Source organism: Triturus cristatus, chromosome 5_2, assembly GCF_964204655.1.
Source record: "Triturus cristatus chromosome 5_2, aTriCri1.1, whole genome shotgun sequence".
NCBI lineage: Eukaryota > Metazoa > Chordata > Amphibia > Caudata > Salamandridae > Triturus > Triturus cristatus.
In genome coordinates, this window is record NC_140588.1 from 698203653 (window position 1) to 698220409 (window position 16757).

Consider the following 16757-nt stretch of genomic DNA (forward strand, 5'->3'; position numbering starts at 1 on the left):
ATTGAGTCAATTTGTGTTAACTGATTTAACAGAGATACATTACATGTTGGATAAAAGGTGGAACTGTTTGTGCAATGGTGCATTAAACAATGGAGGAAAATATGGGAACAGGCAGTGCACTAGTGTTTTCCCACCCCTCCAGTGGTGGCTGCCACAAAACTCTGTTGAGGGGGGCAGGTGACTGAGGGGATAAGGGAGATATAATTTTTGTTTTACTTACCTGTCCTGCTGCCCACGTGCTGGTGCTCCTCTTCACTCCTGATGGTGTGCCTTCAGTCCCTTGGACACCAGCACAGGCTCCCCACCCAATCCAGACACTGCTTTCATAGCATGAGAGCAGTGCCAGGATTAGTTTGAGCAGCCTCATTTGCTGCTCAGACAGTGCTTTAGTGCCTGTGGTGTTTCTCCTACCCAGTTGTGCAAAACAGCTGGGTTGGAGCAAACTAAGTACGCATGTCTGTTGTGTCGACCTAGGATGGACAGCCACATGTTCACTTTACAGCGCACACTACGCCCGCCTCCCTGCCATGCCCGGCCCGCCTCACCCAAGACTCCCTGGCTCAGTCAGTCAGCGGGGAAAAAAAAGCTAATATTGTTATCAGTGGGCTGACACTCCTCCGCCATTACGAAGGAGGCACCCCTGCACCCCTGCCAATATTTAGTTCACCACTACTAAGCTAGTATACTAATGTCGCCCTAATATGTGAAGCACAAATGCTGAGGCAATTTCTGTGTTTCACAATATGGAAAGTGTCTGCACTATGCCAGCTTAACTGGCCTAGCAAACGCGATTTGACTACCGAGGTACTGAAACCAGTTTCAATGCCACAGCAATGGTGTTTCAGGTATAGAGCAGGAAATGTAGATACTGAGTTAGCAATAGAGCATTAGATATATCTTGGTAAAATAGGAAGAGTGGCGGAGCAATGGTGCTTTACATAGCAGGAGAACTTGGAAACAGGGTTATCAATGGTGCTTTAAATGTGGAAAATGGCATGACTAATGTGTGTGCTATAATTGGAGAACTGAGGACACTGAAATCATGTCAGAATCTGGAACATGACAAGTAAGTCTAAGTAGTGGCAGCTGCTATTGAACGGGGGTGGTGAGGCGCGGCGGGGTTTGGACTTAAAAAAAGCGCTTACCTGGGTACAGCCGGCAGACGCCTCTCCTCCATTCTCTTCTCTTCTGGCTCCTGGCAGCAGGAAGTGCCAGGGCTCCCTGACTCCCCTAGCCAATCACGACGCTGCTGTATCCAGCATGACAGCAGTGTTGTGTTTGGTCTGAGCGCCATGGTTCAGTGCTCAGACAGGGACATGTTCTCTAACCAGGCTGTACAATACAGTGGGGTGAAGAACATGCTAAGAGTGCAAGACTGTTTGGCTGCCCGAAGACGACCGGCCAAACAGTCATGCGCACTTAGGGAGTGCCCACCACTCCCCCCTACTTTGGCCAGCCCAGCTCCACCCCTCCCAGCATAAAACAAACAAACTGAGTCACAGCAGTATGGAAAAATAAATTGATAATTGCATTGCGTTATTATCATTTTATTCCTACTTTTTTAACTGCTAGGAGAGCAGTGGGGTGCTGCTCCTATGCCTTAGCAGCGGAGCAGCTGCAGGTCTATAGTCTGACAGCTGGTTTGTGATTGACATCTGTAGCTATGGATAAGAGAAGCTGCCGAACCTTACAAGTTTGAGCACAGCCTTTATTTTAGAATAGTTAATTAATTCCCCTAAGGAACGTGTAAAACCTATGACTTTTTGGCTAATATATTAAAAGGATTGTGATGTAAATTGCAGTGCTAAGCCTCATATGCACTTACTCTGCTCGAATCTACATCTGCCCTGTACCCTATACGTACCTTCAGTATGCACTTGCTATATAAGGTTACTAGAATGTAAACCAGTTTCCAAACAACACAGACATCTTATCAATGACAATTTAAGAAATAAGGTAAAATGATTGATGGCTCAGATCATGTTTTTGCTTTACAGAAAGGAGACCTCATAGATATCATTGAAAAACCCCCAGTTGGCACATGGACAGGTTTGTTGAACAGCAAGGTGGGATCCTTCAAATTCATCTATGTGGATATTGTGCCCGAAGAGCAGGAGCAGCCCAAAAGGATACGAGTGCACGGAAAAAACAGACGACCAAAGCCCAAGACCTTAGAAGAGCTCCTGGAACGCATAAACTTGCAGGTGGGTAGGAAAAGCGGAGATCATGGTGTGCTGGTAGGCAAATAAATACTTTCTGAAAACATACAGAAGCTTGCATACAATACCTAAAGAAACTATGGTCCAGATTAACATAGCCCTTAGATTTTCATTGCATCACGCAATCAAGGCAAGGGCAGCGAGATTTACTTCGCCTCGCAAAGTCACCTTGTGTGGCTCTGCGTTGATCAGTAAATCAGGAGTAACGCAAGCAGCCTTACTCTGCTCTGGGAAGATGTTCCATGGATGGAGTGTGGGTGTTCCTTCCTGCACAAAAACAATCCTGGCTATAACGCAGGCACCGTAGTGCAAGGGTGCCTGGATTGGGGCTAGGCTGCACTGAGTGTGCCATTGCAGGTAGAGCATAGGAATGCACCATATCTCTGTAGATATGGAGCATTCCTGCCCTCTTCCTGTCACACAGCGCAGCAAGTTTTCATGCTGCATTGTGTTGCATGACTTATTAGGAAATCTGCCCCCCTTCCATGTGTTACATGTTTAATTTAATAAAGTCAGGGCCTGTGCCCAAACCAATGGTTGATTTGGAATCTAGGACTCAAAATCACACCTAGAAAGTAGCGGCTCCTGGTAGGAGTGCTGCGGGGCGGTGAGACAGGGAGGGTCAGGGTGGGGGTAGTAAACCATGGAATACGGCCGAACGGAGGTAAGTACATAAATAAATAAATAAATAAAACTAATTATGCTGCAACGACAAATGGCGATGCAGCGTGCGCAATGTAATTTGTTTTGTGTATTTATTCATGTGCTTACCTCCGTTCGGCCGTATTCCGTGGTTTACTACCCCCACCCCGCCCCACTGCCCCGCAGCACTCCCACCAGGAGCCACTACTGCGCCTAGATACATTAAATTTGAAACCAGGAGGGAAAATATTGGTACAAAAACAAAAAACAACAAAGGAAAATTGGTAAACATTTTGATCCCGAATAAAACGCTGTCATTTGAAACAAAGCAAAGAAACATATATTAAAAGTTGAGCTGAAGGTTGGATAGAAAACCTCATAAACTATATCAAGGGTTCCCCTGGAATATAGGAAACACAGCCCACCCTGTTACACAAAAATAAAACAGTTCATTTTTACTTGGGGATAGTTATCTGGTCACGCAGAAGAAATAAAAGAAAGCCTCATGCTCAGACCAGTTACCGATTAATTTTTATATCATTGTTCCAATGATTCAGGCTCGATTTTTGTTGAAAATCAATAATTTAATGTTAGAGTGAGATGTCAAGATCTGGAGGTGTTAACATAATGTCAAGATTCGAATTGGGGCTTTTTTCAGGAATACATCATTCTATATACCGCAGGATGAGATCGGATGTTCCCTATCGAAAAGTAAGATTTCTGGTCTGAAGTGTGAGTCATCACACATGGCCAGAATCACAAAGCTGTATGCCCCCCTAATATCAGCTTAGACGCACAAATAAATGCACTTGTGAGGGGAAAATGTCATTGCTGACTCACAGAATCGACTGTGGGTGTGTATTTTTACCAATGGAAATCAGATGCGTTCACACAGAGCACAGTGTTCTGCAATTACCGCGTGAGCAAATCTGCTAAAGTGGAGGCTTTGTGGGTCCTTCCTGGGTGTGTCCAGCGGGAAGGGTTGGTGAACACAAACACATTTGTAAGGTTGTGAGATTTCATCCAACATGTGCAAGTAGTTAACACCCAGAAAAAACTCACACATGCATTCCTGTCAAGATGAGGGCTATATTTTCAAGGAGATGCAAATCAGAGCAGCATACCTGAAGAATTCGATAGGGGTGCAGGTAAAAGGTATTTGGCATGGAAATAATACTTTTATGAAAATAGAAAATAAAAAATTAAAGTGCACATTCAATGTGTGTCACGTTTTCCATCTGCAGAAACGTACACCTGTTATATTACCTTATGCAAGCACAGTTAAGCATGTGAGTGCCTCTGGCAACCTATGTCTGTTCCTAACAATTAATTAAATGTCCTCCAGACGTAGTACGTGCACTTCAGGGACAAATATCAACTTTTTACTATGGGTTTGGAGAATTGCTCCCTAATGCTATAGGGCACCCCTGTTTTCTACAGTCCAAGGAACAAGGTGGCAAAAAGGAGTGTCTCACAATATGGATCCATTATACCCACAGCACACAGAAGAGCTGATTCTCCAACCGCACACGTTGGCCAGGATTCTATGTTTCTATGACCGGTACCTTTTCTGATTTTTCCTGCCAGAGAAGACCTTGTGAGTCAGTCAGCGAGATTTGAACTGCGCTCTGTTCCATGGCAAGCCAATGAAGGTCTCTCTGAGTGGCAGAAACATAATTAAATTGACAGAAGTTGTATACAATTCACACCACGAAGTTCTGAATACACTACAGTGACAATAGGTGGTGAGCAGGAAGTCTAAGTGAAAGCTGTTAATATAATAGAATCTGGACAATATACACGTCTTTTCAACAACTATTTATCTTTGAGGAGGTGAGGGAGAGCAGTCCACTGGACATATGTCATGAGCGGACAGAGGAAAATATGGGAATGGTCTGATTGATTGTCTGTGTTATGGCTCATTTTTTACGCTCAGTCTGTTGTGGAGAACACGGGTGGGGGATCTAAAGTGAGAATTCCTCATTGAATTATTTCCCAAGGCCTGAGGGTTTTCCACTTCTTTCCTGAATCTCAGGTAGTATGTGTAGTTTCCTGCACCCCAATTCCCTGTATGTCTGAGCTGCTGTCTGGAATGCTACTTGCTGCTGCTGTAAACTATGGGCCTAACGTCCAAGAAAGAACTTAGGGGCATATTATCAAGACAGGCGATACAATTATCGCCGCTTTAGCGGCAGAAAACTGCCGCTAAAACGGCGATAATGGGCTTGATAATATGCTCTATGGAATTCCAATTGAAGCCCATGTTAGATGTGAAGAACATCTAACCTGAGCTTCAATTGGAATTCCATAGAGCATATTATCAAGCCCATTATCGCCGTTTTAGCGGCAGTTTTCTGCCGCTAAAGCGGCGATAATTTTATCTCCTGGCTTGATAATATGCCCCTTAACTTCTTCAATGTCTCATGGCTGTTGTATGGAGACTCTGCCCTCCAACTTCGACAGTTTATGTGGACTTTCCTTGGGTAATGCAGTTTGTCCCAGAGCTGTGGCTGACACACGCTTACTATGCTTCAATCGTGGTTTCCCCATCTTGCCATCCACAGGAGGATCTTGGCAAAGTGCCTGTGTATGAGGGGCACACACAGGACATAGTGTTGCACCCCTTTATGTAATATATTTGGGAGGTGCCCACAGGCCTTTCGCATGTTGCTAAGGATATTGAAGTCAATCAAAGCTTGAGTCAAAAGACAGCTTATAGAGGTTGAAGCGCAGCTTAGTTGCTTTGTTTTAGATCCTCAGGTGTTTCATGATCTGTTCCTTCATAGGACCTGTGTAAAATATTTTACAAGATTCCAAGATCAGGGCTGTAACTAGATCAACATGATGGTATAGCAGGAGTAGCGGGAGAATTTTCTAGCGACAGTGCACCTGGTAGTTTGTGCTTTTTTATCCTTATGTTGGCCTCGTGGACACATTTGGTACATTTGTGAACTAAGTTCTAAGGCCCTGTGTTAAGAGGATCTATGTGCTTTGAAAAACAGAGGGGAAATTAAGGAGTGTAGGAAATGGCTGTTTTTGCTGGATTATCCCCAAACTTTTTTGCTTCTTCCTCCTATTTTTTCCTGCTCTGTTGTTGTTGGCTATAGGACTTTGGGCGCTTTACCGCTGCTGATCAGTGCTAAAGTGCATATGATCTCCGTGTAAATTGTTATTGTGATTGGTTCTCCATGATTGGCATATTTGTTTCACCAGTAGGTCCTTAGTAAAGTGCACTGAGTGTGCCTGGGCCGGTAAATCAAATGCTACTAGTGAGCTTGCAGCACTGATTGTGCCACCCACATGAGTAGCCCTGAAAAGATGTCTCAGTCCTGCCACCGCAGTGCCTGAGCACTGTTTGTTAACTGCCATGTCGATTTGGCAAGTGCACACACTTGCCAGGCCCTACCCTTCCTTTCTCTTACACATTGGACACCCCTGGGCAGAGTGCAGGGTATGTGAAAGGTAGGACATGTACTGGTGTGTTTAACATGTTCTAATAGTGAAATACTGCCAATTTTGTTTTTCACTTTTGAAAGGCTATCTTGCCCCATAGGACAGAATGGAGAAGGCTTTGTGACATTTTACAACCATATCTTCCCATAGGGATAAGATGGAAAAATTGGGTTTGGTACCCCTGAACTCAGAATTAAACAACACATCTTTTAGTGAAGATGGTTTTTAAATTGTGTGTTTGAAAATACCACTTTACGAAAGTGACTATGTTCTTGTTCAACCTTCCTGTGTGCCTCTGCCTGTTCGTGGATTGACTGTCTAGCTTTGGAGTGACAGGAGCTGGGGTGGCTCCAGGAGTCTGGGTGAGTCAGCACTAGGCTGAATAGGCCTGATCTGCATTTGGAATGGTGGGGGAGTACCACCTGTACCTGAATAGGGCTGTGCTTGCCTTCCACAATGCTGGCTCCACCCCCCTGCGGTGTGTCTGGAGCCAAGGCTCACACTGACAAAGGAGGCTGTTGTGCACTGGCAGAGTGCGCCCCAGAACTGGTTAGAACTGGGCTCAGAGCCTTGCACAAAGAGAACAAAGACATTTTGGGGTGTAAGTATCTGACCTAAAACCCCTGAACTTTAGATCATTCCTGAAATTCAAGAGGATCCTTTGCCAAGGAGAAGAGCTGAAGAGACTGAGGAGAAGTACTGCCCTTGCTGTGTGTTTGGGGTTGGCCTGTAGTTGCTGTTTCTGCAAAGGAAAGGAGAAGGAATTTGCTGTGTGCTGGGCCCCCTGCTTGAAGGAGATCTCCAAGGGCCTGAAGTGAGCTGGCCTCCTGTTCAGAAGTCTCAGGGACACAAAGACTTTACCCCCAGCTTCCCTGAACTCTGTTGTTGTGAGTTCTGACCTGCCTTGAGGTGCCTGTGCCAGTTTTGAGCCTCTGGAGGTTGTTGCTGCTGTTTGAGACTGGAAGAGAAAAGAAGCTCAAAGAACTACAGAAATCGACGCATTGCTCTTCTTGCGGCTGTTTTTCAGATGCATCTTCACGGCGTGAGAAGAATTTCCATGCAACCCGTGCAGCTGCGAAAGCCGTCACAGCACCTGTCGTCACGGCAAGAATCAACGCATGGAGGGATCGCGACTGAAGAGGAGTGATGCAGTGCCGTGCAACGCCACCGCATCGATCGCCGATGCATCCCGAAGATCCACGCATCGTACCTGTGTGACACACTTCCCCAACGCATCACCTGCAGACCGGAACCGGCACGAAGAATCAACGCATCACTCCCCCTACAGACCGGAATCAACGCAACCCTTCCTCTGCGTGCTGCGGGACTGTCGCATCGCCTCCTCAGGGTCTCAGGAGTGTCGCATCTCTTTGTTTTCCGAGGCTGCGGCTGTTAGGTTTGGTGAACTTTGACGCAACTACAGGTACTTTGGTGAAAAGTCACACATACATAGTTTTCTATGATACAAGTTCTTGAAACCTTTTGAAATTCATATTTTTAACTCTGTATGTTGGATTTTTGTCATTTTGGTCTTGCTTAGTTTAGATCCAGATACTTTATTTTTCTAAACTGGTGTGGTGTCCTTTTGTGGTGTTTTCACTGTGTTACTGTGAGAGGTGGTACAAATACTTTACACATTGCTTTTGGGATAAGCCTGTCTGCTCGTGCCAAGCTACCAAGGGGGTGAGTAGGGGTTATATAGAAGTTACTAGAAGCAAGGGTGCCTATTTGGATAAAGGTCCCTATCTTTGCCAACTAGAGACCCCTACTTGTAACAAGGAGTATTGAAGTCCCCTGCATTAAAGTATCTTATGACTTTCGTCATTCCTTTTTCCAAATCTGTGGCTGTTTTGTAGCTATAGAGGTCTTCCCATAAGAGGAAGCACCGTACCATGACTCAATGTACTTTATGGCAAACAGACGTCCAGGTAGGCTGCCATGGTCCATGGCATGTTCTTCTACTGCGGGTGCCTCTTTGGTGAGCCGGTCTTTTACATTATAAGGGCTTAAACATATGAACAGTTTATTATTTTGATTGTTGGGGATCTAAACTCTGTTATTTAGTTCCCACTGCACCACATTCTTCCCTGATTGCTTGCAACGTTTATCAATTTAGTATCAGATGACATGAACCCAAGCGACTGGGGATTTTCCCTCCACAGCCTGCTTCACGCAGGGGGAATTACTTAGGACGCTATTGAAGGTAGGTTATATAGATAACTATAAAGTAAGAGAGGCTTCATCATTTCATATGGTTCTGACTTCACAACATTACAACTTCAAAAGAGGTTAGAGGTTCAAATCAAACAATTTGCCAAACGTTTGCTATGTCAAGGCTTATGAACATGGACACAAACTTTTAATTTCTCTTGTGAAAAACATGATAAGACTTTGCAAAGGCATAAGCAAGATTCCATGATGTGGTGTGTTTTTTGGAAGTGTAGCTTGTGATGCACAATGGTTATGGCCACTGTGGCCGAGCTGCTCCTGCTTGTTTGGGCCACCAGTCTGGTAGTCAACAGGATAGACATATGAAGTCGTGCTGCAGAAAGAACTTAAAATTGAAATCCTGTTTCAGTGATAAGTGAGGCACATGGACGTGAAGAAACACATGGAGAGGTAAAGTCGTCTAAGTATGAATTCACAATGGAGTTCAAACAGTAATAGGAATCAGAGTATTGCTGAATTGTAGACACTGGCAGAGGGTTGCAGAAAGAGACACAGTGGGGTAGGAAGGGTAATGGGAAATTAATATCTGAGTATTGGTAGGAGATGTGATTCAGGGCCGGACTGGCAGCCCTGGCAAAAATGCTCAAACAAGCCTCGCTCTCTTCATCTCCTCATGCAAGTTCTCTTTTTCCATCCCTCCATTCATCCACCCATCCCTCCATCCTTCCATCCTTCCTCTCTCACCTTCTCTCCTCCTTCTCTGATTTCTTTCTCTCAACCTTTCCCCTCTCTTTCAGCCTCCCCGTGCTCGCTGCAATTAAGCTGGGGAACGTGACAGAGACACAAGTCCCCTGCCCTAAAGGCAGACCTCCAGCCGACCGGGGAAATGCCCGGTGGAATGAAAGGCCTGTCCGACCTTAATGGGAATGAAGACTTGTCAAGTATCAATAAGTAAAAAGGCACTAGACGTGGATCTTGGAGATGAGCACAACATAAACCTGGACAGGGTCGTAGTATGATCCTGTGAGATAAGATCTTTAGATATATTGTTGCAAAGACATAGGCTGGCGAAACAAAACATAAGTGGAAGCACATCGAAGAACTGTACTGTTGCTGAAAATGGGTGACCATGAATGAGAAGTGGTAGGAGGATCGTGGCAGAGTGACAGCACCAAGATGGTCACAGAAGCATGGGATTCTGACCACCGAAAGTGAAAAGAGCCAGAGGCAGAGGTATCAAGACCATGGTGCAAGGAGGGGAGAAACAAAGATAGCCGGAGCATAGCACAGGGAAGAGGTGGCAAAGAGACTGCAGGAGCATGGGAAAAGTAGTGCAGAGAAGAGACGTTCGCAGCTGCATATGGCCCAAATCAGTGCTTAGTTTGAGCCTGTGCTTTTTGGTGCTCAGCACCAGCACTTTATTGCCATCACCGGCTCCATGGTGGCGCTGTTTGCCTTATTTTTTGAGGAGTACAACAGCTGTTTAATCATTAAATATACATTAAAATCACTAATACCTGCCACCCAAAACTATAAGAATAGTTTGGTGGCATTTATTAGACACTTTAATGTATATTTAAAATCTGAATTGTCACAATTGTATGAGTGTCATACTAGTAGTGATAGTACTACAATTGGCAGTGCTAGTGGGAGCAATGATTGGTAGAAGCTGTAGTGGCCTCCTGACAAGGGCCCTGACACTTCTTCTTTTTTTTTTTTGTTAAGTACTGGTACAGAGTGCAGATCAGTGTTTGCATGGGAACAAAGAAGGCAAATACAAGGAAGGTAGACACGGTCATATATGTTCACGCAGACAGTCAAAGTAGGGAATGTGAAGGGCAAAGAATAGTGGAGAAGGAAGCAAAGCACTGGCCAGTGCACAGAGCATAGAAGAAATTTCAGAGTGAGAGCACTTTAAAAATCCCAGCTGCACGATGGAAGGTAAGGAGGGCAGCTACTCCTTTCCCATTGCTCTAAATGAACGACGAGAAAGGACATATTAAAAGAGCACTGGAAGAGAGAGCACAGAATATTAAATATGGCATGCAGAAGGACGTAAGAAATGATTGGAAGCTAATGAAAGGAGTTAATACAGCAACACTACTGGTTATTTCATTGTATTATATTATATTACATCATGTCTAAGCAACACAGCACAAGGTCAACCGTGTCTAGGCACTTCCCTAAAGCAGCCATGACAGTAGCTGGCACCACCGACCCTGAGCAGATTAAGTAAGAGAAAGGTTAGCGGTGCTTTCTGGAAGGACATGTAGAAGGAAGTGCTTAAATGCTAAGATGAAGCTGATTCCAGAACTGATAGGCAGCTGTAGAGATCCTTTCATGGTCACAGAAAACAAATCTGGAGCTAGGATTTAAACTAAGGTGGCTATTTGTGAACCCCAAGCTCCAACTGATAGTTCAGGTGAACGATGGTGCTAAAGATACTGTGGACATTGTCCCAGGGGCATTTGTTGGTCAAGGCTAAAGATGAAGGATGTTTATACACAAACAGGAGGACTAGCCACAGAGGATGACCAAAAGTTGGTTAGTTGGAAGATTTGGGGGAATTCATATTAATTTTGCAGAAGTGTAGATATCAAGTGGTCTTTTTGAGCCTAAAGGAGAGCATGGTGGTGACGAGAGATGTTTTCTGCCAGGAAGCTCCGCTTTGACGTTTTGAATAATACACAGACTTTTTTGATGAGTCAGTGCTTTTCTGTTTCTGCTTCCAGGCAAGAAAAGGCATTACTGGCAAAGCCGATGTAGACAGTATTGACACATTCTTTCGTTTTTTCATAAGTGCTTTTGTGTATTAGGTATAAAGATGTCTGTGTGGTTTTTGTTATACTGTGTGTGAAGAATACTGACACTTATTGGTAGTACTAGCAGATGTGGCAAAGTTTGAATGGCCAAGAGATCTCAGTTCCTCTTTCTGATTGACTGATGTTACCAGCAATTTTTAGAAGGGCTTCTATACCTCTCATTGAATAATACCGCCACTGCTCAGCACAGCTCCTCTATTTTTAACGAAATAGTTGCACAACGTCTCAGCAAAACTGCTATGCTGTTGGTGGGACAGTACCAGCACTTCTCAGAAAAGTGGGTTTACTTGCTGCCATCACACGCAACACAGATACAAACAGGTAACGGCAGCACAAGATTTCTTCACATTTGCAACAGGCAAACATTCTCTCACACATAGAACAAGTTCCATACTGTAAATAACATTAGAGCCTCTCCCCTTACATGTAAACTATCTCTAGGCAGGGCGCCAGCTTTGCAAGCAACCCTTATGGACATTGAGCAAATGCAGGACTGGCACAGGCAATGCAAACTTCCTTTACATACACTTCATGTAGAGTACAAGCAGCATCACTGCACAGTTAACATACACAGCCCAGATACACCACAAGCAATGGAAGAGCAAGAATACATGACATGACATAATAAATACTGTAATGACAGCAACGGTGCAGCCCTCCCTCATCAGAGCACAGGACAGGGCTAGCATGGGAAGCAGCTTTGTCTGTTTCCCTTACAGACAGAATAAGAACAGAACTTCCAGCAGCACACACAGAAATAAATTAAAGACAGACAGAAGCACACAGAGCAAAAAGGATTAACACAGCGAGGTCAACACAGAGAGCATCAACGCCAACTTCATTCATACATAGAAACGTTAAAAACAGCCAGCAGTAGCACATGCTTCACTCGCAGTGCTTAATATGGTCTGGTACTCACCTATGTCCCCTACACCCACTACGCACCCTGGGGTTGGGAATGGCACCTCCCTCTCCCCCCCCAGCGTAACACACCAATGGACACCACACCAGAATGATATAGTTTTTAGGATTAGGGGGGTGTAACCCCCCCCAGCCGTATTTATTAAAAATAACAAACAATTTGTAAAAACATTATATACAGAAACGTTATGCAGAAAGTACAGATTCATTTGATAGACAGATATTCAGGGCTAACCTTAACACAGTCTAATACATAAGACACTCCTACCGTAAATCTATCAATGCATGTATTTACTTTCTGTGTGTCCCTTCTAGAGCCTACGGCAAAGTCAATGACTGGCAGCGCCCCACCGGTCCCAGTGTTCTAGCAAATTAATAAGGATGCGCAGGGGGTCCAGCTTATCGGATGGATATTTTCCCCTGGGCCCCCCTACGCCCTGTGCCTGAAACTCCCTTACGGGGGGCTGCAGACTTCTGCATAATGGTGCCTTGATGCGCATGCGCGTGGGGGTGTGGCCCCAGGCCCACTGGGAAGGATGACTCCTCCAGCCCCCGCACCACAACAACCTACTTACCAGCTGTCACTACCCCTGGAGTTAAATGGTGCTGACCGCTAAGAACCGAAGACTATGCTTACCAATCATGACCTTACCGCCTTACCAGAGACACCCTAAATACGACAATATCTAACTGAAAGAGAAATTCAAACCCATGATTTAATTCATATGCTAATACAGAATCAATTACAGACAATCACTTTGTTACCTGCGAATAAATTTGGAAAAAAGGGGAACAAAAGATGGTTATCCATGACACACAACCGACAAACAACCCTCCAACAATACTTGCCTTAGGGGATGGTGGGTGGCAAAGAAAAGAGATTACGGACCCGCCGCTGGCCCGGTGTATGTTCCTGTGGGGAGCAAGAACAAGAGACTGTTCTGCTCCCCTCAGCCCCCTTTTAAGGAGGGCGCCCCCAGGCCGACCGGATCAGACCAGTCAGCCTGTGCGCATGCTGAACGTCTTTCGAGCCGGAAGCACAAAGTGTTTCCGGCTCGCCAGAGGCCGCCTCACCTCATTGGTTAATGTGGGGGGGGGGAGGGAGCGCCGCGTCATTTGCTGATGCGGCCTCCCCCCCCCCCTGCTTTGCTGGGGACAGTGTGACCGCCATAATGGCGGCACGGTCCATTCTGTCCCTAGCCTTCTCCATATGGTCTGGTACTCACCTATGTTCCCTACACCCACTACACACCCTGGGGTTGGGAATGGCACCTCCCTCCCCCCCCAGTGTAACACACCAATGGACACCACACCAGAATGATGTAATTGTTTGGATTAGGGGGGTGTAACCCCCCCGGCCGTATTTATTAAAAATAACAAACAATTTGTAAAAACATTATATACAGAAACTTTACGCAGAAAGTACAGATTCATTTGATAGACAGATATTCAGGGCTAACCTTAACACAGTCTAATACATAAGACACTCCTACAGTAAATCTATCAATGCATGTATTTAATTTCTGCATGTTACTTCTAGAGCCTACGGCAAAGTCAATGACTGGCAGCACCCCCCCGTCCCAGCGTTCTAGCAAATTAATAAGGATGCGCAGGGGGTGCAGCTTATCGGATGGATATTTTCCCCCGGGCACCCCTACGCCCTGTGCCTTAAACTCCCTTATGTGGGGCTGCAGACTTCTGCATAATGGCGCCTTGATGCGCATGCGCGTGCGGGGGTGGCCCCAGGCCCACTGGGAAGGATGACTCCCCCAGCCCCGCATCCGACAGCCTACTTACCAGCTGTCACTACCCCTGGAGTTAAATGGTGCTGACCGCTAAGGACCGAAGACTATGCTTACCAATCATGACCTTACCGCCACAGGCCAGCATAGTTGCCCGACTACCTGGTCTCCCCCTCACTCACTAGAAAGGTCATGTACTGCACCACATACTCTCCACCCAAGCTAGGATGTCTTCCATGAAAGCCTGATTCCCTTTATGTGAGAGGTGCACCCCGTCCTGCAAAACAAACTGCTCCCCCTTGATGTATCTGTGTCCAATGGACCTTAATTTAGGGGTCCTGAATAATTTATCAAATTTGTTGTTGATCCGCTTTACCGCATAGTTCAACGCACTAACTGACTCGCCCCCCCCCCCTCCACTGGAACCTGGGGATCATGTGTGACCAAGCTATGGTCACGTGCGGACACTGTTTTGCTAGCCACCCTACTTCTGTGAGCAGCTCTTCCACCAGCACCCTCCTGCCTAATCTGGCCATGTCATTACCCCCTAGATGCAGGATCCAGATTGACGGTGGCCCCGTGCTTGCTTCAACGCTCGATTCACCAACTCCCTGAATTGACCTGTGCACAAGCCACCCTGCCCGATAAATGAAAACCTTATCCCTAGTTGATGGGCCCAGATTGTCAGTATGGTTTCCAGGCAGGACGTTCGACTATAACACAGTGTCTCAATCTGTATTTGTTGCTTAACAAATACACTGTGGTAAATCCTGGTTCGATTCATCTCGCATTCATGGACCTCTCATCAGCTTTTGATTGTGTCAACAGGTCTAAGCTCTGGCGGGCCATGGTGGCGAGAGGGGTAGACGCGGGGTTGGTTAATTTTTTGAGGGATTTGCATTCCTCGACTCGAGCAAATGTCAGGTATGACAAGGATTTAAAGGTCACAGCGGACTTTCCCATTAAGAAAGGCGTAAGGCAAGGATGCATTATGGCCCCGTTTTTATTTAACTTTTACATTAATGACCTTGAGCGGACCCTGGTTGAGACTGGTGCAGATTTCCCGCGAATAGCAGGAAGGGGTATTCCCCTCCTGCTGTACGCGGATGACGCTGTACTTTTAGCCAGAACTGAAATTGGGCTTCAGACACTGTTAAATGCCTTCCATGGGTTTATGTCCATGCTAGATCTGAAGATTAACACCACAAAGTCATATACTATGAGTTTGGGCAAACGATCAAGGAAGTCTTTTATCTTTAAAACAGGGGGAGACAAAATTCCAAGCACCAATGTGTTTTCTTACCTGGGAGTCCTATTCGATGAAAAATTAAAATGGGATGCCGTTATACATAAAAAAAGGGGGGAGATGGCTCGGGCTAATGCAGCAATTTTTAACTTCGCCACTAAAATAGGGAAGAAACCCACAGGGGCTATGTTGCAGGTATACAAAGCAAAGAGCATTGCCGTAGCAACTTATGGTAGTGAGTTGTGGGGACGTGCTGTGACAACTCCCATACAGGTCGAGGAAAATAAGTTCCTAAAAAGACTTTTATGTGTCCCGTCCAGTACTACAAAACCTGATGGTTCACGAAGAACTTGGAGTACCTTATATAGACGACCAGATCGCAATGAGCCCCATGACTTTCTGGCTACAGTGTTGGATCAACAAAGATATACCCTTGACTCAGGAGATATTTAGAGACTGCCTGTCTTTAGAGAATAAGTTACGGATCCCGTGGTTTTCCTATATCAAGAAAGGATTTGAATCAATTGGAAGGGGTTCCTTGTTCTCTAAACCTGAAGAAATCCGTAAAAAGGACATTGAATTGGTCAAATCCCTCTTCTTGAATTACAGGTCACAAGAGAGGGAAGGGATTGAGTTAGCAAAACCTAGTGTTCGGTCATATATTGTTTTAAAAACCACACATACCACCGAACCTTATCTAATGTCTACCCTTACATCCCACGAAAAAATTTTATTAACTAGGTTTAGGTGTAACACATTCCATCTTTTATTGGCTAGACCTAAAGTGGGTCATTTGGGACAGACGTTACCGATATGTGGTTGCGATGGACAATCCCCACACAACCTAGTACATTTTATGTTCTTCTGTAACCTTTACTCTGTCCCTAGGAAAACATATCTGATACCAATTTTAAAGAAAATGAATTTTACCCAAGTTAAACCTGCTCTAATGTTTTTACAATTACTGCACATGGATTGTATATATTTTATTGTCCGTTTTTTAAAATCAATAATGAAATCAAGAGCGGTTATGGATTGCTAAACTGTCAAGGGAACTTTATATAGGGCTGTGGTTTCTTTTTAAATTGTATGTATATGACTTTTTATGAATTTAAATTCGAAATTCGAAATAAAGTATCTTTTGACTTTGAGTGCCCTATCACCCAAACATGTTGATCTTCCTGGTGCGAAGAGTGAACTTGCGCCACCATTTCTGTTGCGTGCCCGAGGTTCGTCGTCCGACGCTGTTCTGTTGGCTCCTGTGGTTTGTGAGTGCGAACGAGTGCAGGCTTCCCCCCTGAGTCACAGGACGAAGAAACTGCGAATGGCGTGGAAAACAAGAGAGCCAAGGTAAATGCCTTGCCATGCTGGCATGCCACAAACAAATACCACAACAAACTGCTCCTAATACTAAATGATAGTGAATGTACCCCTCTCTCTGAGTAACAGGAAGAAGGGAGCGAACCCATTGCGCACTTAACATGGACAGTCACACCGTGCTAGAGCATGTGCAGCCGCACATATCTCTTGTAACAGTTAGAGG

General features: G+C 45.2%; 1 protein-coding gene across 1 annotated transcript in view; it reads left to right on the forward strand.

The window, feature by feature from the left end:
- SASH3 (SAM and SH3 domain containing 3) overlaps positions 1-16757 on the forward strand; it is a 285239-nt gene that overhangs the window by 199578 nt on the left and 68904 nt on the right. The window contains exon 6 of the mRNA XM_085607768.1: positions 1998-2204. Coding sequence (XP_085463894.1) covers positions 1998-2204 — 207 coding nt within the window. The remainder of the gene's footprint in view (positions 1-1997; positions 2205-16757) is intronic.